Below are 24,884 nucleotides of genomic sequence, written 5' to 3'. Positions count from 1 at the left end.
AAATAGAAAGAAGGAACATAACAGAAAAAGGAAAATAAATAAATAAATAAATAAATAGAAAGATATTATGGAAAAAAGACCAGTTCACAAAGTGTTTCTAAAATCTTTTTAAAATTCCCAGCCCATCCATTACTTAATGTGTCTAGCTTTAGATTGTTCACCAAAGGCATGTTGTCGCAGTGGTTCTGAACGTTAGATACAAATTATGAAAAATCCATATTACCCGTTATACGTAATGCGAGGGGGGTTGTACCAAAGCGGCACTCAATGTTTTCTTTGTCTTGTGGCACTTCTTCTATTTTCTCTCCAAGACAATAGGCTAGAAACGACACAGATACATACATGGCAAAGCGTACTGCAAGGTCTCCTAATAATTAGCTTGTGATCGACCGACCAGCACGAATGGAACTATGAACGATTAACTGGTGATTGCTAGATACTGTACTTAGTTGGAAATAACAACAGCACTCCTAGCTTGCATCGGATTGTTGGGCGTGATTAGCTCTGGATAAGAATCAAACAACCTTTACGACTTCAAAGGCCCTCTTCAGGATGGGACGATTTGGATTCTCGGCGAGTTCAGTCCGCAGGTATGCCAATCCAGTGTCATCGAAGTAATCTTGGAGCACAACTTCCTTGAGGCTTGCGAGTGATGGTAGACCCAAAAGCGACTCGTTGTTGATGTCTGCAAAACGAAACTTGAGCAGCTCAAGTTTACAGGCTGCTCCTTGTTCAAACTTCAAGCATTTGAGCGTTGGTCTCAGTTCCAGCACCATCAGCCTCACAAACGTCCCCGGCAGCAAACTGAGACAGACCTCTTCACCCTTGAACGACTTCTCCAGCAGATGCAGGAATGTCAGGTTTGGTAGATTACCAATGACTTGTATGGCAGCATCATGCTCTGATATGGTAGAGTTGCGCAGCTTCAGTTTCACCAGATGTTTCAGCTCCTGGATCCATTCTGGCAATTTCACCAGGTTGCCATACAACTTGAGGCTCTGCAGGTTCTCCGGAGGTGACGACATCCCATCCAAGCAGCCAGATAAACCTGGCTCCCCCTCTGACCGGATTGACAATGACTCCAGATGTCTCAGCCCAACAATTGCTGAACAAAGCTCTTGTCCATTTTCCTTATTGACGCCAGTCACTCCCAACTTGCGCAACCTGGTGAGTCCTTTTATGTCCTGTAGAATGACCTTCCCTCGTCCGATGTTGACAACACCCAGTGTGTGCAGGGCTTTCAGCTTCGTCATCCCACTTGGCACTAGAACACCATGTGCGTCCAAGCGCGTCGCAAGAATAGGTAATATGCAGCAGCAAAACATAGCGCATACATCACGGTGGCTCATGCCATCACCTAAAAAAGATTCAGGTGCAAAACAAGCAAGACAACACAACATTGTCCCTAATAATAAAGTGCATGGCCGGCACTTCATTACCTTTGGAATATGACCTACAGCTTGTTCCCATGAAACGAAATCCTCATATGCCGGTATGATCCCAGCACGAAGATGATTTAGCTTCTGAAGCTTGATGATGCTCTTTGGCAACTTGAGAATTCCAGTTCCTCTCACATCTAGCGTCTCGAGTTGCCTCAGATTACCCAACGAATCTGGCAGGTCAAAAATTGTTGGACATGCTCTTAGGGAAAGATATCTTAGGTGAAGAAGTTTCCAAATATGCTTAAGGTGGTGATGACGCAGATCTTTTGTGTCTTCCAAGTCTAGAACTCGGAGCATACTCATCTTGTCAGAAATGAAAAATGACTTCCACTGACCGAAAACTGTTAATGACCGCAGACGCAACATGTCCACTATGCTCTCAAACTCACTCTTATCCCCCTTCCAGTTGCCATTTATAGCCAGGTGGCGCACCGTGGCCTGGCTGTTTGAGATGCAACCTTCTTCGAGTGTAAAAACAAGATTTTCTTCCATTGACTTTGAGATGCCAATTTCACGGATGAGATCATGGACTTGGCAGGAATCAATCCCTTTTGTACTATGAATTGACTTCTCAGACGGTAGGATCATGCTCCTGCTCATCAGTTCCATGAAGTAGCTATCCGCTATTTGCACTGCGAACTTGCCACGCACCTCCCTTGAGTAACCCTCCGCAGTCCACCGACGCACCAAGCGTCCCCGCCCAACCCTGTAGTCTTCAGGAAATATAGGCATATATAGGAAACAAGACTTGAGGTGATAGGGTAAACCATCATAGCTTCTCATAAGGACGGTTTTTATGGTCCCAAGTTCTGGATTCATTGCCAACTCAGCACTGATATGCTCATTCAGTTTCCTCCATTGGAAAGCGATTTTTGGTTGGTTTGCCAAGAAACCACCTATTGTCACTATTGCAAGAGGAAGTCCGTTGCATTTCTTGAGGATCAGATTTGCTTGTTCAATCAAAGTAGGATACTGCTCATCCAAATTTATAGTCCTGCCAAATACCTGAAATTGAAATGATTTATGATTTTTAGTACATCCAAACTAATACTGGATACATATTATTCTAATTTAATTGTTAGACATATGATGGAATACATATGTTTTCGCTTTAAAATGTAATCTTTGTGTTAAATTAATTGGTTAGGTGGCTAAAACAGAATGTTCCAAAAACTACACAAACGAAAATGAACAAAACTTTCATTGTACCACTGAAGAAGGGCGCATTCCCTACATACCACAAGATAATTGTTTAAGAGTTGCCTACTTCTCTTCATGAATAGGCGGTGCGTTTACGTGGATGTGAGTGGGTACTCCCTCCATCCAGGTTTATTAGACCTAAAGACAACTGCTCTTAGACCAGGACACATAGTAATTTGCTCATATAATTCTTTCATTCAACTCCCAATGCACTCTCTCACATGTATGCAGCCAATAGAAAAACACGCATGAAGTGTATTAATTTTCTAGCCATGACACCAACAACAATGACTTTCAATGCAACCAATGAAATGATTGCATGCATGCACCTTTTCAAAGCGAGGCCTTATAAGAAGGGGCATGCTTGTGATGCTGAGAGGCCTAATAAACCCGGACGGAGGGAGTATTTGACTTCATTTTAACCACAAAAGAAGAAAAAACTACAAGGAACATCATAATTTATCGCTATAAGTAATATTTTTCTTTCAGCCCATAAAATATATCTGTATCTATGCCTAATAATATCTATGTCTTCACCTAATCTTTGTCTTTGTCTTTATCATTATCTTTATCTTTATCTTTATCTTTACCTAATAATAAAGCGTCTATCGCTTCTTATATTACTACCGTAAATTCGTCTGTTTTTCGTCCACGGTCATTCTGCCCGTATTTATTTTCTATATCCAAGTCCAAGATGGTACTAATCTCTCTACATATCCCTCCGCTACGTTGTTGTTTTTCCTGCAGCTCCCATCTACGATATTGGGAAACCAGCGGCACTTGACACGCAGGCAAGCACGACCGTATTACAAACAAACTCCTAGGCAAAATCTTATTTATGGAAACAGAAAAATCAACAAACAACGCACGCACGCACCGTTTCGATCATGGCGGCTTGATTCACGTAATGTCAGCTCGATTGTGAGCTCGCGTGCTAGGTCGGCCGCAACCGAGGCGAGCGCGCCCCGCCCATAATCGTCGGGAGACTGGCGGCGGCGGACCAGGGGCTTCTTTAAGGATTCGTCGCGTCCTTCCACGGCACGGTCGTGGAGAAGCATGCAGATGGAGCGATTGAGGGCCATCTAGATCAAGGCATCGGTGAGCAAGGCGGAACCTGCTGTCGTCGTTGATATTGATGATGATAATGGCAAGGACGCACATGCAGGTAAGAGCTCTATGCTAGGATTCATATCCAGCATTACGATCACGATGACATGCCGCTAGGCGTGAGTTCAGATGAGCAAAAGGCGATCAACGTCAAACACACATAATGAACGCTGCTTATGAGCGGATCATCGTCATCTCCTAAGCCAACTCGCTCATCCACTCCAACCACGCGTAGAGGCCTTCTGCGACGAGCAGTGCCGGCTGCGGTTGATCATGAAAGTCCTGTACTCAAAGTCTCGAACTGGACGTGTGCCCATTATGGTGATCGTCATGCTCGGCGGGATTCAGATCATGGGGATGCTCCTGCGTGATTACACCATCCAACGCACGCTTCCATGGATTGCTGGGCTGGAACGACTTCGTGTGTCTTGTCGAGCAATGGTTCGAAACAAGCCTCCGTAGCGCCCGGGAAGGGGACTCCAACACCTACTTCTGCGCCTATGAACTCGCTGAGATTTGGCTCCTTTGAGCCTGCTTCTGCTCCTCCTAGACTATGGAGTGATCGGGTGGAGTCTGATTACTTGGTTGAGCACTCGCTTCCTCCTCTTGACTTTGCGGTTCATGACACAACTGTTGGTATTAGTTGCTCAGATGGTTTTGTTTCCGTGGTGGCCGCCGCGGAGTGTGCTCCTTTTTCGGCGGCGCCCGCGGCAGTGCTCGGACAGGTTATCGAGCTTCCTTTCGAGGGTGGGGAGGCTCATGGGCAGGCGGCCCCCAGCTCCCCCGCTGCTCACGGTGGTGCTTCGCAGCAGACGAGGTGCCCGGTGACGCCTTGCGCGGCTGCGGTCGTACCGCGTCCCAGTGGTGGTGCCGGGTCAGGAGGGGGGCGTGGGCAGGTGGCCTCCGCCCCTACCTCTCCCTTGGCGCCGCTGGAGGGGGCGACTTCTGCCACATCCCCTGCCTTCGGACCCAGTCCGACGCCGCTGGGCGCGCCGGGCCTCGAGACGATGCTGGCTGGAGGAGCTGCACCGGTTCGGGCGACGTCACCTGCCGGCTTTAGCTCTGTTGAGCCCTGTTGGGGGTCGGGCAGGAGGCCCTACCCCGAACGGGGACGCGCGGGACGAGATCATCTCTTTCGGAGGGATTCCGGATCCTGTGTTCGAAGGTCGGCGGATGAGCTGCCGTCTCCAGGATCAGTCGGATATTGATGATATGTAGCTAAGGTGCGCCATGCGGACGGCTAAGCTTCGTGACATTGAGGTCACTACTGGTATGTCAGTCAATACCTCCAATTCTATTTTGCATTTTTCTAATGACGAGATTATACATAATGCAAATCAGTTGGGAGTTTCACTAGGTAGTAATGATAGTGAAATTTCTAAATCCGTTAATGATATCCTGGATCTTGAAGCGGAGCGTGCTCTAGAAATAATTCGAAACTTAGCGGTGATCAAACCTATGAACGATTCGGATATAGATGTGTTGGGAATTAGGGTACTTGATAGTTTCTATGCGGATCTTGCACCCTCACTTCCTGAAACGGAGGAGGATGAGTGCCCTATTTCCCCAAGAGTTTCCATTCTTGCAGATGCTCCGGTGGTTACCAATGAGCTCAGTTGTGAGGACCGAGTAGAGGACCAAAACAAGCCTAAACGCAAGTGGAAACAGAAGATTTATCCGGCTTCGGCTGTGCGTAGAAGTGCTAGGGCCCGGACAACTAAAAAATTTCATGATGAAATATGAAAGTAATTTTTTGGAATAGCAGAGGTCTTAAGGACTTGGCTAAAAGAAGGTTTCTAGCGGATGCATCTATAGAGCACAAGTTGGATTTTATCGCCCTCTCCGAAACTGGAAGAGACAATTTTACTCCCCAGTTTCTTAGTACTTTATCGGGAGGTGTTGATTTTGATTGGCATTACTTGCCTCCAAGAGGAAGATCCGGTGGGATTTCACTTGGGGTTAAATGCGATAAGTTGGAAGTTTGGAATGTGGTTATGGGTGATTTTGCGGTTAAGTTTCGAGTAACATCAAAGGCCGATGGGTTTAACTGGGCATTGGTGGCAGTGTATGGCGCCGCGCATCCTGAACTAAAACTAGACTTTTTGGCGGATCTAGTCCGTATTTGCGGTAGCGAGAACCTCCCGATTCTAGTTGGGGGGCGATTTTAACATTATTCGACGTCGGGAGGAAAAAAGATGATAACTTTGATGGCAGATGGTTGTTTATGTTCAATACAATCATTGAAAGCTTGGATCTTCGAGAGATAGAGCTTTCCGGTAGAAAATTCACTTGGGCCAACACGTTACAAATCCCTACGTTTGAGAAGCTAGATCGTGTCCTAGCTAGCGTCGAATGGGAGCAGAAGTTTCCCCTTGTGACGGTCCAAGCATTATCTCGCGCGATATCCGACCATACCCCATTGCTGGTTGACTCTAGAGAAGCAACGCATGTGGGCAACAAGAACACTTTTTCTTTCGAATTACCGTGGTTTGAAAGAGAAGGGTTCCTGGATCGGATAGCACGAGAATGGGTTAAAGATTAGGGGGGAGGTCGAATGTTGAAAGATGGCAGAAGAAGATAAGGCACCTAAGACAGTTTTTACGTGGATGGGCCAAACATTTGAGTGGGATATATAAGGTTGAGAAGGAAAGGCTCCTTCTACTTATTCAACCCCTAGATACCAGGGAGTTGGAAACTAAAGTGGAGGCGGAACTGAGAATGAAAGAACTGCTTCGAGAGGAGGAATTGAAGTGGGCACTGCGAGCTAAAGTTCGCAAAATCGTCCAAGGGGATGACAACACTCAATTCTTCCATATGATTGCGAATGGCAAGCATTGAAAGAAGAGGATCTTTCAGCTTGAGCAAGATGAGGGTACAATTTTAGGACAGGAGAACATAAAATTATACATCACGAATTACTATAAGCAGCTATTTGATCCTCCAGAGGATATTTTCGTATCCTTGGATGAGTCAAGGACTGAAGATATCCCTCAGCTAGTTGCGGATGAGAATGATACTCTGACCGCCACATTTTCGGAGAAAGAGGTGTTTGAGGCAATTTCACAAATGAAGAACAATAAAGCTCCAGGACCGGATGGTTTTTTGGCGGAATTTTATAAGAAGTGCTGGCACATTATCAAGGGAGACTTGCCCCCGATGTTCCATGATTTATTCTGTGGACAGTTACAGCTGTCTCACTTAAACTACGGAACGATCACTTTGCTTCCTAAGAAAACAAAGGGTGTGCGGATTGAACAGTTCAGGCCAATCTATCTTCTTAATGTCAGTTTCAAAATTTTCACCAAGGTGGGGACTAATAGGCTTACGCAGATTGCGCATACTGTGGTGCAGCCGTCACAAACTGCTTTCATGCCGGACAGAAACATCCTAGAAGGGGTTGTAGTTCTGCATGAAACGCTCCATGAGATCCACATGAAAAAACTTGATGGGTTGGTTTTCAAGGTGGATTTTGAAAAAGTGTACGATAAAGTAAAATGGCCATTCCTTCAGCAGGCATTGCGTATGAAAGGATTCGATCAGGCCTGGAGACACCAGGTAGATTCTTTCACGCAAAAAGGAAGTGTTGGGATCAAAGTGAATGACGACATTGGTCATTACTTTCAGACACACAAGGGCCTGAGGCAAGGTGACCCGATGTCACTGATTCTTTTCAACATAGTGGTCGACATGTTGACAATCCTAATAGGAAGGGCTAAGGATGATGGCCAAGTAGGGGGGCTCGTTCCACACTTAGTGGATGGCGGAGTGTCGATCCTTCAGTATGCTGATGATACTATCATCTTCATGTAGCATGATTTGGCAAAAGCAAGAAACATCAAGCTTGTGTTATGTCTATTCGAACAATTGTCGGGGTTAAAGATTAACTTCCATAAAAGCGAATTGTTCTGCTTTGGAAGAGCTAAAGATGAACAAGAAGCTTACAAACAATTGTTCGGCTGAGAATTGGGGTCTTTACCATTCACGTATTTGGGTATACCAATTCACCATCGCAAGCTGTCTAACAAAGAATGGAAGTGCATTGAGGATCGATTTGAAAAGAAACTAAGCTCCTGGAAGGGCAAGCTTATGTCATACGGAGGCCGATTAATTCTCATTAATTCGGTTCTTACGAGTATGCCTATGTTTCTCTTGTCCTTTTTTGAGGTACCAGTTGGAGTCCGGAAAAGGTTACACTTCTATCGATCGCGCTTCTTCTGGCAGAGTGATGAATTAAAACGAAAATACAGACTCGCTAAATGGGATATCATTTGTAGACCGAAAGATCAAGGGGGTCTCGGCATTGAAAACCTAGAGGTGAAGAACAGATGTTTACTCAGCAAGTGGTTGTATAAGCTATCTGTAGCGACGGATGCCACGTGCACCCAAATCCTGCGGAACAAGTAGCTTCACTCCTTTTTGGAAAGGACTGATGAAAGTGAAATCAGCCTTTTTCAACAGGACAAAATTTGTAGTTGAAAATGGTACTACCACGAGGTTTTGGGAGGACACATGGCTAGGGGAGACGTCCCTTGCACTCCAATATCCTTCTCTCTATAATATTATGCAACGAAGAGAATCTTAGTTGCAACAGTATTACAGTCAAATCCTTTAAATATTCAATTCAGGAGGACTCTAGCGGGAAATCGTTGGGATGTATGGATCCACCTTATGGGGAGATTGATGGAGGTCCACCTTTCTCAACAACCCGATCAGTTGAGCTGGAAACTAAAAAAGAATGACGAGTTTTCTGTTAAATCCATGTATTTGGATGTTATCAACTCTAGCGTCATTCCGCGTTCGACACATGTGTGGAAAGTCAAAGTGCCTTTAAAAATCAAAGTGTTTATGCGGTTTGTCCATAAACAAGTCATTCTAACTAAGGACAATTTGGCAAAACTCAATTGGACAGAATCTACACAATGTAGCTTCTGTGATTCGGAAGAATCCATCAAACACCTCTTTCTCGAATGTCCCTTGGCAAAAAATTTGTGGGGACAGTGCACCTAGCTTTTAATATTACTCCTCCGAATATCATCAACATGTTATTTGGGACGTGGTTAGATGGGTTAGACTCCGTAACTGCGAAACATATCCGTGTAGGAATATGTGCTTTATTATGGACAGTATGGAACTACAGAAACGATTTGGTTTTTAACAGAACAACAAAAATTCATTTCTTGCAGGTTATCTTCCGGGCCACTACACTCATTCGTATGTGGTCGTTACTCACTCTGACGGAGGCCAGGGAGCATTTGGTTACTGGATCTATCCGATGAAAGATGGTCTTCAACCAGTTTGGATGGCGGTCAGGTAATAGGATAGGTGTTTAGTTTCTTATCTTATATTTGCCGGCCGGTTGTGGCCAACGAAAAAAATAGCACGTTATTTCGCCGTTATAGCGCGGTTATAGCATATTCGGAAGGGAGACGTTACGTTTTGGCAAAATCGACCGCTACGGCGCTAATTGCGTAATTAGCGCGCTACACATGCTATAACGTTGTAGCGTTACACGTTTAAACTTGCAGACCATGCAAAATTTAAACAACCACAGCCCAGCAGGCCTAGCAGGCCAAAACCAACCCACGACCACTACCTTTCTCACTCTTTTTATCTTGAAACTGTTTGAGACTTACAATTTTTATGTCCTAGATCTGGCCCTTATGCATATATTGCTTGCTCCTAGCAAAAATTTAGTTGCTTAAATACTTTATTTCTAGGTATATTTGAAATTTTTTGCAAATGCTATTTTGAAATATAGCACGCTATTAGCACGCTATAACTTGTGTAGCATTTGAAGAAGGGCCTCGCTATATTTTGTAGCGCGCTATTTTTTTCATTGGTTGTGGCTATCCTGTCATGCTGCTTTTGCTCTTTGTAAGCTTCTTTACTTTTAAGACGTGAAGACTTGTATTGAACATGTTGCTTTTATTAATAATATCGCCGCATGAATCTTTTTGATGCAGAGGCCGGGCCTGGCCCCTTTTCGAAAAAGAAAAAAAATCCTGCTCCGGTGCGCCGCGCTGCTCCCGGCGCTAAGGCTGCTTAAGATCCAAGATATTTTGATGGTCACAGGAGCTATTAGACGACATCGTGTTTGTTGGCGTAGGGCGAGTTGATGGCCTTTAACGTCTGCTATCTTACAATTTCCCCTCTCGCCTGATCTCGGATATGCGCTCTATGCCAGTTCCCTGCAAGCGCTTTCAGCCATGACATCAAGTTCAGCAGCCAGACCGTGAATGTGTTAGTCGTGCTCATCATCTGCCCATGATGACGCCCAAGAGAAGTCAGGGAAGGAGAAAAGGATGTTGTTGTCGTGGTTGTCGTGACGACTTGCTGTGGACACAGTAGATGCCATCGATGGCTAGCCATGGAAGAGCGCCTCGCGGCCTCCAGAAAATATGGATGCACGGGCTTCTGCTACTAACCTTGCGGATCATTTGCTGTTGCGGTGTTGTGACATATACACTATGGGGAAGAAGCTCCTGGTTTGATTTACAGGTGATGATAGGGATTCGTTTGGGATCTACTTTTGACAGGCCAATCTGGTTTGTTGCTACTGGGTGGCTTCCCGTGATGCTACAGTGCGCTACGGAGAGGTACAGAGGTATCCCATAGCTACATGTATGTACATTATACCATGGTGTTTCATCTATTCGATTTTGAGGTTTGACTCCTTTGTTAGTGTTATATTGATGGTGGCCTTTGGTCTTTTGTATTCTTAACTTTTGGCATCCTCATATACATCATATATATGATGGTTTTAGCCTTCTAATAATACAAGTTGCATTATAACATGGTATCGAGCCTAGGTTCAGAGCTTTTTTTTGCGTTGCAACTCGCCTCCTGATCCAACCTCACACGTTGCCGTCGCTTTCTTTGCCGGTTGTTGTTGTTGTTATTTTTCTCGGCTCCAGGCTAGCTCGATCCGGCGGCTCTCTCGCCGATCTGCTCCGAGGTCGCCGCCGCCTCCTTTCACCACGGCCGCCGCGCCTCCACTTCCCACCGAGGTCGCCGCCTCCACCTTCCGCCACGGCCGCCGCGCCTCCACTTCCTGCCGAGGTCGCCGCCTGCACCTCCTGCCGGGGCCGCCGCGCGTCCACCTCTCGCCGAGGCCGCCATGCCCACCTTCTGACGCGGCTGTCGCCGGCTCCAGGCATGGGTGCCATCTCCACACCGCATATTGGTGTTAATGTTTTCTATGTGCGTGCCGCTGTGCAGGATTATGTTATTGCTCTTCAGTATGTGCCTTCCAAGTTATAACTAGCGGACTTCTTCACGAAGCCACAGACTAGAGCGCAACATAGATTTCACCTCTCCAAACTCAGTGGTGTGGATCCACCATGAGTTTGGGGGGGGGGGGGGGGGGGGGGGTTGTTAGAGTTGTGTTGATGGCGCGCCTTTGGCCTTTTGTATTCTTGAGTTTTGGCATCCTCATGTACATCATATATATAGTGGCTTTGGCCTCCTAGTGATACAAGTTGCATTTAACATCCTTAATCCCGTTTCTTAGGATCATTATTGGCAATCCATCTATGGCTATGGAACTAAAAATGTCTACTCTGGTACTGAATGTTCAGGGACGCACTACTAGGAAAATGCCTGCTAGTGGCGCACCTGTTTTGGCCATTAATGGCGCACTACAGGTGCGCCACTAGCATCACGCCACTAATAATTAATACTAATGGCGCACCCCTGGTGCGCTATTAGTATACCAGATACTAATGGCGCACCAGGGGGTGCGCCATTAGTATATCACACGGTGCGCCATTAGTATACCAGATACTAATGGCGCACCGCATAGAAGTGCGCCATTACTAACAATTTTTGACCCGTGGGGGGGGGGGGGAGATTTGCTGAAACATACCCCTGATAAATTTTATGTAAATAGCATGATATTTTAAGCACTACGGGCTTGATAGGTTATCTAGAATCCCCATGATAACTTTTTGTCCCGGGAAAAAGTTGTTCAAAACATCCCCAATATTTTTTGTGTAAATAACATGATAATATAAGCACCGCATAACCGATAACTTGCAATATAAACATGATGGTAACTTTTTTACCAAATGAAACTAAGTTGTTAAAAACATACATTCGCCTCGCGCGTGGGCCTCTTGGATGAACACAACAAATGGCGTGCCACGGGAAAGTCACATAATGTTTAGTGTCATGAGGGGCACACGTACTATAGGCTTGATAAGTTACGCAAAAACATCGTGGTAATTTTTGACCTATGGAAGAAGCTACCGAAACACACCCAGGTTTTTAGGTGCAAGTACCTTGATAATATACGAACTGTAGACCCGGTAACTCATGTACAATCCCTCATGGTAACTTTGACCGGGGGGAGGTTGATGTACATATACCCTGATAACTTATGTGTAAGTACCACGGTATTTTACACATCGAAGACCTTATAACTTGTGTACAAAACACAGTGGTAACTTTGAAGGGATGTAGTTGTTGAAGCATAGATACCTAGTACGTTCTATGTAAATAGCACGGTAAGTTATGCAACACAGGCCTGATAACTTGCATACGAATACCATGGTAACTTTGTCCTGAGAAGAAATCATGTGGTAGACGTGAAGAAGTGGCAGTTTTCTCGAGGGTGGGCGCCCGAGATGTGCGAGAGAAGCAGGTTTCTCGGGCGAGCCTGCGGGGTCGTTTGGGAGGAGGCGAGGTCAAAGGACGAGGGATCCTGTGGTACTTTAAAATGAAAGAAGTAGAGGTGTGGCAGTTTTGCTTATATGGCACACGTGTGCCAAATATCACAGTCCTTTATTTTAACTTGGGGCTCTTGATCTCCTCCCTCCTCGAGCCGCCGCCACCCCTTTCCTCGACCATGTTCCTCCCTATCTCCTCCCTCCCGACCCCCTTCCTCCCAATCTGATCTCGGGCATCAAGCGTCGTCGTCTTCTCCTCGCCACCGCCGGAGCTCCGAGGGGCAAAGCCCAGACGGGAGATGATGGTGGAGGCGGGGCCTTCCTCCTCCTCGGCTCCGGGATGCTGTTTCGGTGTAGATCCGCGCTGGTGTGCTGGACATGTGTGTGGTTTGGCATCGACGCCATAGCGGTGAGGGTTCTCCGCCGTCGATGGCTCACCCATGCAGGGCAGCGGTTCCGGGCGGTGGTCCAGCTCCATTATTACGGTTTCCTGTTGGCCGACATCACCCATGGGTGTGCTGGATGATGGATGAGGTTGATCTGGTGGTCCAGCCATGAACATGGGCATGAATTTTGCCTGCGAAAGCTTGGTTCCGTCTCGGCCAGAACCGTCTACGGTGGCAGCTGGATTTCGAACTAGATACCGTTCGATGGATGCGCGCAGGAGGCAGGCGCTATTTGGCATCCTGGTGGCGTTGACGGCAGAAGGGTCTGACAAGATTAGTGCATTGAGTGCTCTTGAAGACGAGACTATGGAAGAAGGCGGCGACGGATTCTACAGCGTGCGCATGCGGGGCACACTAAGGGTTTGCTGGAACGATTGGCATGGTGAGGTAACCGGATTTATTGATGTGCATGGAGTGCAGTCAGGGCACATCATGAATCTTGTAGGTAGGGCGGCAATTTTCGTTAAGAAGGTGGCCTTGAGTTGATCTATGTATTTACTCCCTCCGTCTCCAAATAATGGACTCAACTTTGTACCGACTTTAGTACAAAGTTGGTACAAAGTTGAGTCACTTATTTTAGGACGGATGGAGTATTTTGTAAGACCTTCTTGAATGATGCAATAAAGATGGTTGTATGCATAGCTCGAGGTAGAGGCCAGTGGTAATCATCCTTTCAAATAAAACCCTAGCGATTACCAAATGAAGATATGAATGTCTTCAGAAAAGCATCATAAATCGACTTTATGACGATACTATGACCAAATTTGAGCTTCACAGGTTTAGAGTATTTCTTGTAATACCTTTATATCAGTATAAACAGTCACATGTGTTATAGCCCAAACATTTATTGTTAGAATCTACAAGATATACATTTATGAACAAACACATGAAGTGAGAATCCATACCTTTTTCATGAAGAGATCACGCGCGCTTCTGTGTCCTAGCCTTTGGAGTTCGCATATATTTTTATGCTTGTTTGAACAATGATTAGCAATATCCTTTATTCTTGTGGTGACTATGATCCGACTTGATGTTTCCATTGCAGGAAATTGTGGTATTATAGTATCCCATTCTGTATTGGATGATAGATCATCGAGAACAATCAAGTATTTCTTTCCTTCTAAATATCTAACCATCTTTTTCACTTCACATCCAATCTGCATAGCTATGTCCTCGAGAAGCTTGTCAAGGCTGAAAGGTCGCAGAATCGTGACACAAGCACGCTTCTCAAACTTGCCACTAAGCTCTTGGTAGACATCTCTGACTAGTGTGGTTTTTCCAATACCACCCATTCCCCACAAGCTTATCACTTCAAGTTGTTGGCTATCTTCATTTAAAACTAGTTTTAGGATTTCTGACTTTTCTTTCTCACGCCCAATGAGTTGAGTGTCCCTAAAAACTGCTAGTGTCTCTCTGTGATTAAGAATCTTCTTATTGCCAGAGCCGTCACTGCCAGCAATGCCTGTATTGGAGCTACTCCCGGCCTCCATTGAATCTATCCCATTATGAGACCCCTATACACAAGCAAGGAATTAATGATGACATGTTGATTTGTTTCCACCAAGACAATGTTTAGTCAAGTATTAAATCTTACTATTATTTTTATAATAAACAGATCTAACATTAAGTATATAATATATCTCATTCTGAAAATATTGATACATTAGAGATATAGCAGATCTTGAATCTCATGATAATCATAATGAGTAGTGCTAACTATGATAATTTCAATCATGCTGATGGTAGATGCATCACATTAGATAAGGGTTGGTAAGGTATGGTCCCATATATGGCCAGAAAATTGTATGTAGAGAGTATATCTATAATGATTGTATTGTTTCTGGTCAACTGAACATATTTATTAATGATTTTATTGTGTTTACCTTGACCCCACAACTAACATAACAAGGACAAGTTCAAATTTAATCACTATTGGATACATACAAGGCAAAATCTTGGTTTGCAGACCTTGATATTACCCTTACCATCTATGTTGGACGGCTACATTTTAAAGATGGTTCCTTTCCAAAAATAAATGTGATAATTTTACATTATATTCCCCCCAATTAACTTCAATTTACGCATCAGTCCTTATTTTTTAACATGGGCTTCATGATCTAATTGGATATCTAGACATTTTAATTGGTGAAAGGAAAAAATATCTAGTCCATTTTATCTTCAAAATCTGTAGATGGTTCGTCATCCCATACCTTATTTAATCAAAATTTTCCTAACATACATGATCATTTTGAAGATATTTTGAGGTGGGATGCTGAGACCAAAAGGTAGGATACACCTGTTGTAAGCCTTCGGTATATAAAAATCGGTTATAAAATATAAATTGACAACATAATTTGCAAAATTGAAGGCTTACATAAATTAGATTTCAAAAACCAATTATTCTTTTTGTGGTTCCTTCAAATAAATGTGGATTAAATAAAATTGTATATTAATTTATTTTCCAATAAAAATAACATGCAGCAAAAATGCTTAAATTAAATTTCTAAAGCTTTGATTACAAAAATCAAAAATATGAATTTATATCTCAATTTTGCATAACTTCAGAGAGAGAACTAACAATATTTTAAAGAGGACATGGTCCTTAAAAGGTTTAATCTGAATCTCCTTAGAATCATTAAGGAAACAACAACAGTATATATGTTTCCATGAGAATGTATGGACCAAGGACGTGTTGATCTCAATACTCGTAAGTTGTGAATGTAAAAACTACATGGATGCGGCCAGATAATGCTATGGGGTGTTTCTGATGTCGTTAGTTACAGTGGTTCTGATGTATCTTTCGATGCAGCTCCAAGTGGAATGAAATTAGCGAACAAGTTGAACTAAACGAAGCGTAAGATTGGACAGAGTTTTGAGCATTACCTTCTCATAGAAAGCATAAATATTCTCATCAACAAACAACTGCTTATACTCTGGTACTACATCCTCAGGCCCTACACATAAGCTTGCAACTCCAGCTTGGTATGCAGAGACTATGATTCGGCTTCCTTTCTTGTTATTCTGGAAGCATGGCTTAATGTCACCCCATTCTTCAATGTTCTGTATGTCATCAAGTACAATCAGGTAAGTCTTCTCATTTACGTATCTCATGAATTCATCAACCAAATCATCTTTCTTCATCATCCCCATCTTCCTCAGGACTTGGATCTCTGTTTTTTCTCTTTCCCCCACACTTTGAAGACAATTTACATGGAATTGTTCGATGATGCTTCGCAAGAACTCTGTTAAAGTAAAAGGACGTATCAACCCTGCGATCCAGGCTCGGCACTCAAACTTCTTGTATACCTTTTTATCTTCATAGGCCCTTCTGATGACTGAAGTCTCCCACAAATGACCTGATCTTATTCCTGACACCGCGATGATTCTAAGGTCATCATCCTTCTTGTTGATCAATTGAACGAGATCCACTTTTGCTTTCTCCCGTAGGCGCCTTGCTTCGTCGGTGCCAGACATAGCTGTACCAACCATTGCAGACTGTCCACCGATGCTTGCCGACTTGGAGCTAGAGCCCTTGATGAGGTTGTAGCGCATGTTCCTCTGGCTGACATCCTCAACATTGGCTCTCAGCTCCTTCATCTGCTTGGCCACATGGCGCCTATCTGATAGCGTTCGATGGATACGCCACCAGGACTTCCTCCGTAGGCGCACAGAGAATTCCTGGAGGGTGTCCTCGACGTCATAGGCCACGTCGCGGACCTGTTTTACCCACACCTTGACGACCCTATCGTCATCATATCTCTCATCGTGGGCGGTCATGAGAAAAGCCTGCATCATCTCAAGCTCGTTGGTGATGAAGACCTGATCACGCCGGACTCCTAGCTGCAGAGCAACCTCCTCTGCCAGGGCAGATTTTGCATAGCCAAGCGCTCCATCCAGCACGGACTTTCCGATGCTCAGCGCCGTGGCCTCCATTAGCACAGGCGGATGGAGGCAGAGCACTGTTTATGCCTTAGTTGTTAGTGTTAGAGCTAGAGCAGCTCTTAGTGCTGGGGAACAAATAACAAGAGAGGGGTGGGAAGCAAACCTTGGTGGTGGAAGCAATCTGGATGGCTATCAATACCCCCTCGGCCACGAAGAACAGCGCTCTCCAAAGCAATTAAGCATATACTATCTAATTAGCAAAGGTAATGTCCAAATTAGGATTGATGATTCAGTGGCTAGAGCGCAAAAGAATGACAAGAATTACCAGCAGCGAAGAGGAATGGATGTCTGGCTGCATCCTGCTCCGACCTACCGGAAGCTCACTGAAGAAGAGAAATGGAGTGAGATACTTTGCTTCAGGTTGTAGTTGTAGCTATTGATTCGACTTCCATCCTCAGAAGCAAAGGTAAATGGAAAGCAGGGGCACAAGAAGCTTCTTTGCTTCTCCCTGAAGCCTAAGCATCCATGCATGGTATCTTTACACTTTAGTTTCGGCAAAGATGGATTCCATTCTTCCTGTCTGATTTACATGTGATGATTCTTGGAGTAGGCATGCTGTCCTTGATAAAGGCTAAAGCGTGAGCTCCATTGAACATCTTTTCCTCACAAACAAAGTCTGATTCTTGACCTTGACATGCTGTTCTCATTCTGCACACATACAGATATGCAACATTACCCTTGCTGGGGGCTCTCAAATGCATGGGAGCAGCTTAATTCAAACAGTTGGTCTTACAGTTGAGGCAGAGCTGGACGAGATAAAAAAACATAAGCAGCAATAAAGTACTTTATACATGTTTTTTTTTCAGAGGATACTGTATACATGCTTGACACTATTGTCCAGGGACCAGCTTAATTTAAACAGCTGGTCCTACACTTGAGGTATGCAGACATCCAACCTCAAAGAATATAGATGCAGAAACATATGGGTTCTGAGATTGCACTGCCGAGAATTTAAATAACAGCAGACATGTACAGTAGGTTGCCTCAAACATGCTGACATATTAGCTGAGCAAATTAGCCAAGCAGACTAGGATGAATGACAAAACAAACAGGAAACGAAAGTAAGAAGCATGTTCGAATGGCCCTGACATGTGAGTATGTAGTGTTTTTCCTTTCTCAAACAGGCAACAGTTGATAATAAATCTTCTAATGCATTAGCTTTATGATGATAATAACAGTTCGATAGTAACTACTGCTGAATTCACATGAGTAAATTGGTCAGACAAGCAACTTCAGGGCTTAATTCAGAACTGCACTGAGCTGAGCGACTACATTTATTCAGTTTGCTGAATAAAGGAGTGAGTTGTCGAGCACCTTCAGGTTCAACGCAAATCTGCAGCAAAAGGAAAGAGTTGAACATCAAGCAACCTGTATATGTTGAAACAAATAAATAATGTGTAGACGCACAGGGAATTGTAGTGCAGATTTACCATTAGAGTGCCATGATTCAGGTACAGAATCGATACATTTCCAGTACTCGTTAAGCACTTGCTCAAGATATAGATTTATTTACTGCTATAGTCAATTTATGGAATTGATACACCATTGAATTTATATCATTAAGCAAAATAAAACACAACATATGTATCCTTCTTTCTGCTCAAGAATTTCAAGGGATAGAAATTTGGTATAAGAAATATGCTACCTAATACTCCATAGATAGTTCGAATTGGATACCAGCAATAATTAGTTTAGCGCGAATTGTATGGAGGGGAAGTTTAACCTTCTTAAATGGATTCGACATGTGCTATTTCCTTTCCTCCTAGACGGCCCGGAATTGTTACATTGACTCCCTTATATTTGTTATTTTTAGTTAATTCAATCACTTTTTTAGTTAATTCGTAATATGGAACTCTATTTTTTAATTGGAAAGCAATATATTCTGCAGGAATGTTAGGCTGTCTATAAGGTTCTTTAACTTTTTTGATAGAAATATTACATTTCTGATTTATAGAGTTAATTTCCTTTTGTAGATCTTTCTCTAATTCTTTGATTGCTCCTTTTTCTTTAATAAATTCGAGAATCCAATATGGATTATGACGTGTGTCGTATTGATTTATTTCTGAATTTCTATATGGGTAATTATCTCGGAACCTGAAGCTAGATTTTACCAAGTATCCAAGACCAGTTGCCAGAGTTTTGGGTCGTCATATACTAACGGCTCTTAAGTTTGAAGAGACGTGATGCGAGGATGAGCAAGATTCAGTAGAGCTGAATAACAAAGGTGAGAACGAATTACATTGTTGAAATGAACTACCTAGCTCGCTTGGTCAGTGGCTGCGTTGTGCTCCGAGCCTCCCAGCCTGACTGGAAGCTCATCGAAGAAGGGAACTGCTGGACTAGATTATTTGCTTGGGCCTCCAACTCTTGCTATTCCAGTACCATCCTCAAAATCTGCTTCTTTGCTGGTTGCTGTGGCATATGCAACAAGTGGTGACTTTATGCTTTAGTTTCCTTTTCTTTTGGTAAAGAGGGATTCGATTCTTCCTGTCTGCTTTTCCTTTATTTTTCCCTGAACCACTGCCATCTGTCTGAATCTTTACACGTTTTGTTGGGAATAAATAAAACAAAAAAATAAGATAAAACTGCAACTGCTACATATCGCTTCTCTGTTCGCTAAATAGAAAGGAAGAAAAGAAAAACAATCGAACCAACTACGTTGACACTTTAAGTAAAACTTGCCAACAAATGTTGTGTGCACAACACGAAACGGTAACTGTATATTGAAACAATTCAACAAGATGTAGATGTATAAGAGCATCGCCAGCCGCGCCCCCAACATGCCCCTCCCCCCCCCCCCCCCCCCCCCCCGCGAATTTTCAGCACCGCCGCCCAAAAAAAGCCCCAGTCGCGTCCCCAGCAGGCCATTTTTCGCCGGGTTGGGCCGAAACTGGCGCCGGCGGACCTAGGCCGAACCCGGTGCGCTGGGGGGCGCCGAGGCGAGCGATTTTGACGCGAAAGAGCTGCGGGCCCGCCGAGTCAGCGACACTCGCCTCGTCGTCCTCAGAACGCCTCGGTTTCCCGCGGGGAGTCAATGGCAAGGCTGTCGCCGGTTCGCCAGGGCGACGCCGGGCAGAGCTCCAGCAGAGGCGGCCGCGTCAAGGAGGAGAAGGCCAACGAGGACGACGGCGAGGATGGCGGCGACGTAGGCGACTTCGCCGCGCTCAGCGCGTTCTTTGACCCGTAGTTGTAGTTGCGGTCGTTTTCTTAAAAACTTTGTTATGCAATGTCATGTTCGCCGAACTTTAGCCGAATCTTTGTCCAGTTTGCCGAACTTTAGCCGAATTCCTTTTTTTTAAACCGCCTTTTGGGGGCGACCCTAGGCCCGGCGGCTGGGAACCCGAAAGCCGCCACGCCGAGTTTAGCGCCGGCTCGCCCCCAATCGGCGATTTTATGCATCCCCTGAGGGACCAACGACTGGAGATGCTCTAAGGAACTGCAGTAGAGATATACCACCGAGCGAAGTGGCCTGGGAGTGCACGGCTCGGTGGGATGTCGAGAAAACCCCCTCACCTTAATTTGAGACAGACAGCAGCATGGCCCATCTTATCCCCAGTGTGTACATCAACTTGGCCATGCATGAGAAGAAATAGGGTTTCCCCCACTTTATATTATAAAGCCTGGACCAAAGCACACAGTAGCAACAAGGTTCAACGCGCGCACACACACCGGAGTACAATAAGCACACCAGAAGTCTAGCTGGGGGAGCAGCACAATAATCCCCAAATAAGAAGCCAAAAGACAGCTATACTAATCCGGCTCCGGGGGCGGAGGGAGGAGCGGCGGTGCAGACAGGCGGGCGGCGATGGACCGGAGTGAAGCGATGGCCCGGTCAATGAAGACCCGATCCTGGCACCGACTAAGCGGCCGCCATAGCTGAAGCCATAGAGTTTGTATACTGCATCGGTCGCACGAAGAGGAATAACATGCTCAATCACAAGCTTATTACGGATATTCCAAAGTGTCCAAAGGAGGGCACCAATGGCCACACAAAGGGTCGGAGGCCCAGCCGCATGGATGGGCTCAAGCACCTCCCTAAACATATCGGGGAGGTTGGTATGGCACCATCTGCCACCTGCAACCTCCTGAAAGCAAGCCCAGAGGAATCTCGCTGCCGAGCATACGAAGAATATGTAGTTAGAGTCCTCCGGGGTCAAGCACAGAGGACACATCCCATTGAAGGGACCGTTACACTTCAGCACCTCCGTACCGGATGGGACTCGTCCGTGCACTAATTTCCAAAGGAAGATCCTAATCTTCAACGACGGCTTAATCTCCCAAAGGAGGTTCAATTCTATCGGTCCCGGAGTTGGCATAATCGCGTGGTATAGCGATTTCGCTGAGAACCGCCCACTGGGCTCGAGGTGCCAATGGACTACATCCTCCTCCTCGGATGGGGAGTGGAGAGCAATGCATGCTACGAGGTCCTCCCACATTTCCAGCTCGCCGGGACCGAAAGTCCTTCTAAAGGTGATCCGCGTGAGGTTCGACAAGGCTGACACCACCGTCAAACACTTGTCGGCGCAGATATTGATGAGGGCCTAGAAGGGGGAAGCAAACGGCAGGGGGCCGCAACAACGGTCCAACCAGAATAGGGTGGCGGTGCCTCGGCCCACCTCCATTGACGATCCGATCCGAAGCACTGGCATCAACTGCACAAACGCTAGGGGTTGGCCCCATAGGTATTTAGCTCGAATAATGTTGAGCCATAGGCCACCCGCACCAGAGGCGATCCTCCATAGCCATTTAGCTATAAGGGCAATATTCATCCTTTTGGATGAGATGATACCAAGACCCCCCTGGTCCTTGGGCTTGCAGATCTCCGTCTACTTCACCATATGGTATTTTTGCTTATCACCTTTCCCTGCCCAGAAGAACCTGGATTGGTACTTGGCCACCTCCTGATGGAGGGATTCATTAAGACTATAGAATCCCATCAGGTACATTAGCAGGCTAATCATTGATGAGTTAATCAGGACCACCCTAGCCGCTTTAGACAACCAGCGTCCATGCCACGGTTCCACCCGGTGTTGGAGATTTGCCATGTACGGCCTCAAGTCTTTCTCCTGGATGCGGTTGTCACTAATGGGTATGCCTAGATAGGTCGCCGGGTGTTGGGCAATTAAGTCGGTTAGCAATGCTAGTCCGCTCCTCCTCTGGGTAGCCCATGACCATAACCTCACTCTTGTTGAAGTTAATGGTAAGCCCGGACATCTCCTGGAAGCAAACGAGCGGGAATTTAAGGTGGGCGATGTCCTCGTCCGATCCTTCAACCATTAGGATCGTGTCATCAGCGTACGGGAGGTGGGTCAGCCCGCCCTCCCCTAGGAGGTGTGGGCAAATCCCCCTAATGTGGCCAGCCCCTTTGGCCTTGTCCAGTATAGCGGCTAGAGCATCCACTACGAGGTTGAATAGGAAGGGGGGAAAGAGGTCCCCCCTGCCGGACATCCTGTTCCGTGGGCAAATAGGGTCCGACCTCGCCATTGATGTTAATGGCCGTCCGACCACTCATAACCAATTGCATCACCATTGTGATCCAACGCGGGTCAAAACCCTTCCTGTATAACACCTCCCGAAGGAAGGACCAATGGACCGTGTCATACGCCTTGTGAAAGTCGATCTTGAAAAACACCGCACGCAGGCGCCTAGACTTGACCTCATGAATAACCTCATGAAGGACAAGAATCCCATAGAGGATTAGGCGGCCTTTGATGAAGGCCATCTGATTGGGATGGGTGATTCGCGGGGCTATAAGGGCCTCCCTACTGGCGTACCCCTTGTCCATAATCCGGAAAATCACGTTGATGACCGTGATTGGCCAGAACTGCCGAATATCCAACGCTCCCTGCACTTTCGGGATGAGGGTGACGATCCCTTAGTTCAGCCGTGAGAGGTCCAAAACACCCTGAGCCAGTGATGCGTCCATTTTGCATCATGCTTTTATATCGATATTTATTGCATTATGGGCTGTTATTACACATTATGTCACATTACTTATGCCTTTTCTCTCTTATTTTACAAGGTTTACATGAAGAGGGAGAATGCCGGCAGCTGGAATTCTGGGCTGGAAAAGGAGCAAATATTATCGACCTATTATGCACAACTCCAAAAGTACTGAAACTCCATGGAAGTCATTTTTCGAATTAATAAAAAATACTGAGCAAAGAAAATACCAGAGGGGGGCCACACCCTGGCCACGAGGGTGGGGGCGCGCCCTGTAGGAGATATGCCCTAGAGGCAATAATAAATGTTATTGATTATCTCCCTGTTCATAATTATGTTTATGTTCCATGCTATAACTGATGTGGTTCCCGAGCCCGTATATCCATAAAGGCTCTGGGGAGAACCCATATGCACGTGTGGAATAATAAACGGTAAAATGTATTCCTAGTCGTGCCTCTAAGACTAGCTCAAGTGTTGCATGATGATTATGTTTTCCCAATCATGGGCATGTCTATGCCAAGCAACTTTGAGGGCACAATGTCAGGAAGGACATTTGTGTTGAATCGACCCGAATTGATGTTATGCTATGAGATACATTCGTCACAAGTTAATGGTTTATAACACAGAGATAGTTAATGTTTGCATAATTCCTTAGACCATGAGAGTATCGAGTTTCTTCATGCTTGCTTCATGAACTTTGGGGTTTGTTAAACGTCATCCGTAACTGGATGGCTATTACGGCGGCTTACGGGTTCATGGGAAAGTATGTTAAGTAACTTGATAGCTCGAGATTGGGATTTGCTCCTCCGACGATGGAGAGATATACTCGGGCCCACTCGGTGTTACGGTGTCCATCATCGTCTGGCCAGACACTTTGTGATTTGATCACGGGGATGCCGGAACACGAAACGAGAAAAGAGAACAAAACCGGTAACGAGGTAACTTGCATAGTGGACAAAGTGTTGGCCCACGGGGATGCAATAAATCTCACCTCAGGTGTTTGTGATATATCGTGAAGCAACAGGAATAGCTCACCTCAACTGGAGGTTCACTCGAATATTCATTCGTGTGGGTATAGGGGTCAATATGGGTGTCCACGGCTCCGATGTTGATCATTGATCGGAAGGGGTTCCAGGTCATGTCTATACTTCACCGAACCTATAGGGTCACACGCTTAAGGGTCATCTATCTGCTGAATACTAGACAGGGAGTCTGAGAGAAAATCACCGAAAAAGTTTCGGACACCGAAAAGTTTCGGACAGCGGAATCGTACCGCAGAGAGAGGTCACCGGATGAGTTTCGGTGAAACCGAAAAAGTTGTTTCGGGGTATGCCATTAAGTCAAAATGGTTTCGGCACATGCCTGATAATTCTTGGAGGGTGCCAGAATCATTCTGGAAACTTTTTGGAATTTTCAGAAATAAAAACCGAAAATGTTTCGGAGCTGCCGGTACCGCTTTGGCTGTTTTTCGCAGATGAAATTCACTAATCTGAAATTGTTTCAGAACGAATCCAAAATCATTTTAGTGGGTACTGGAATTATTCTAAGACCCACAGAAATATTTTCGGATTTAGTGGACGCGAAAAATTGTCTTCATGAATAGTGAAAACGCATTCTTGTTTGCTTTTCGCAGATGAAAATTACTAAACCGAAATTGTTTCGGAACGCGTTGAAAATTATTTTAGTGGGTACTGGAAATGTTCTGAGCCCACATAAATATTTTCAATTCGAACGGACGCTGAAAAATGTCGTCATGAATAGTGAAAGTGCTTTTTGCTTGGCTTCTTGGAGAAGCCACCTTGAGGGCCTTTTTGGTATTTCCCCCCTTGGCTTCTTGGAGAAGCCACCCTTGGGCTTGGCCTATAAATAGGGGTGGAGGGGGCTGCCTAAAGGATCATCCCTTCTCACATACATGCCATTGCAATGATCTGGCTTCTTCTCTCCCTCCCAGCGAAATAGTTTCGTAGAGCCGAAAGGCTGTCTGGGTTCCGGCAGGAACTAGTTCTGGACGGCGAAGCCCTGCCGGATAGCTGACACCGTATGTGTGCAACTCTGTAGAGAGGTCGTAGTTTCGATCTTAGTGCCCTGAGGGGCTGTTCGAGTGTGCCTCCCGAAGGGCTGTCCAAGTGACGGTCCGA

General features: G+C 45.4%; 1 protein-coding gene across 1 annotated transcript; it reads right to left on the bottom strand.

Moving 5' to 3' along the window:
• Positions 1-227: 227 nt before the first annotated feature.
• On the bottom strand, positions 228-16,794 carry LOC123162670 (disease resistance protein PIK6-NP-like). The gene is made up of 3 exons (XM_044580452.1): positions 15,745-16,794; positions 13,767-14,375; positions 228-2,447 (listed from the first exon to the last, which is right to left on the bottom strand). Exons 1-3 carry the CDS (start codon positions 16,792-16,794, stop codon positions 516-518), a joined length of 3,591 nt encoding a protein of 1,196 aa, XP_044436387.1. The 3' UTR covers positions 228-515.
• Between the last annotated feature and the right edge of the window lie 8,090 nt (positions 16,795-24,884).

Source organism: Triticum aestivum, chromosome 1D (assembly GCF_018294505.1).
Source record: "Triticum aestivum cultivar Chinese Spring chromosome 1D, IWGSC CS RefSeq v2.1, whole genome shotgun sequence".
Taxonomy (NCBI): Eukaryota; Viridiplantae; Streptophyta; class Magnoliopsida; order Poales; family Poaceae; genus Triticum; species Triticum aestivum.
This window is presented reverse-complemented; position numbering and strand designations above follow the sequence as displayed.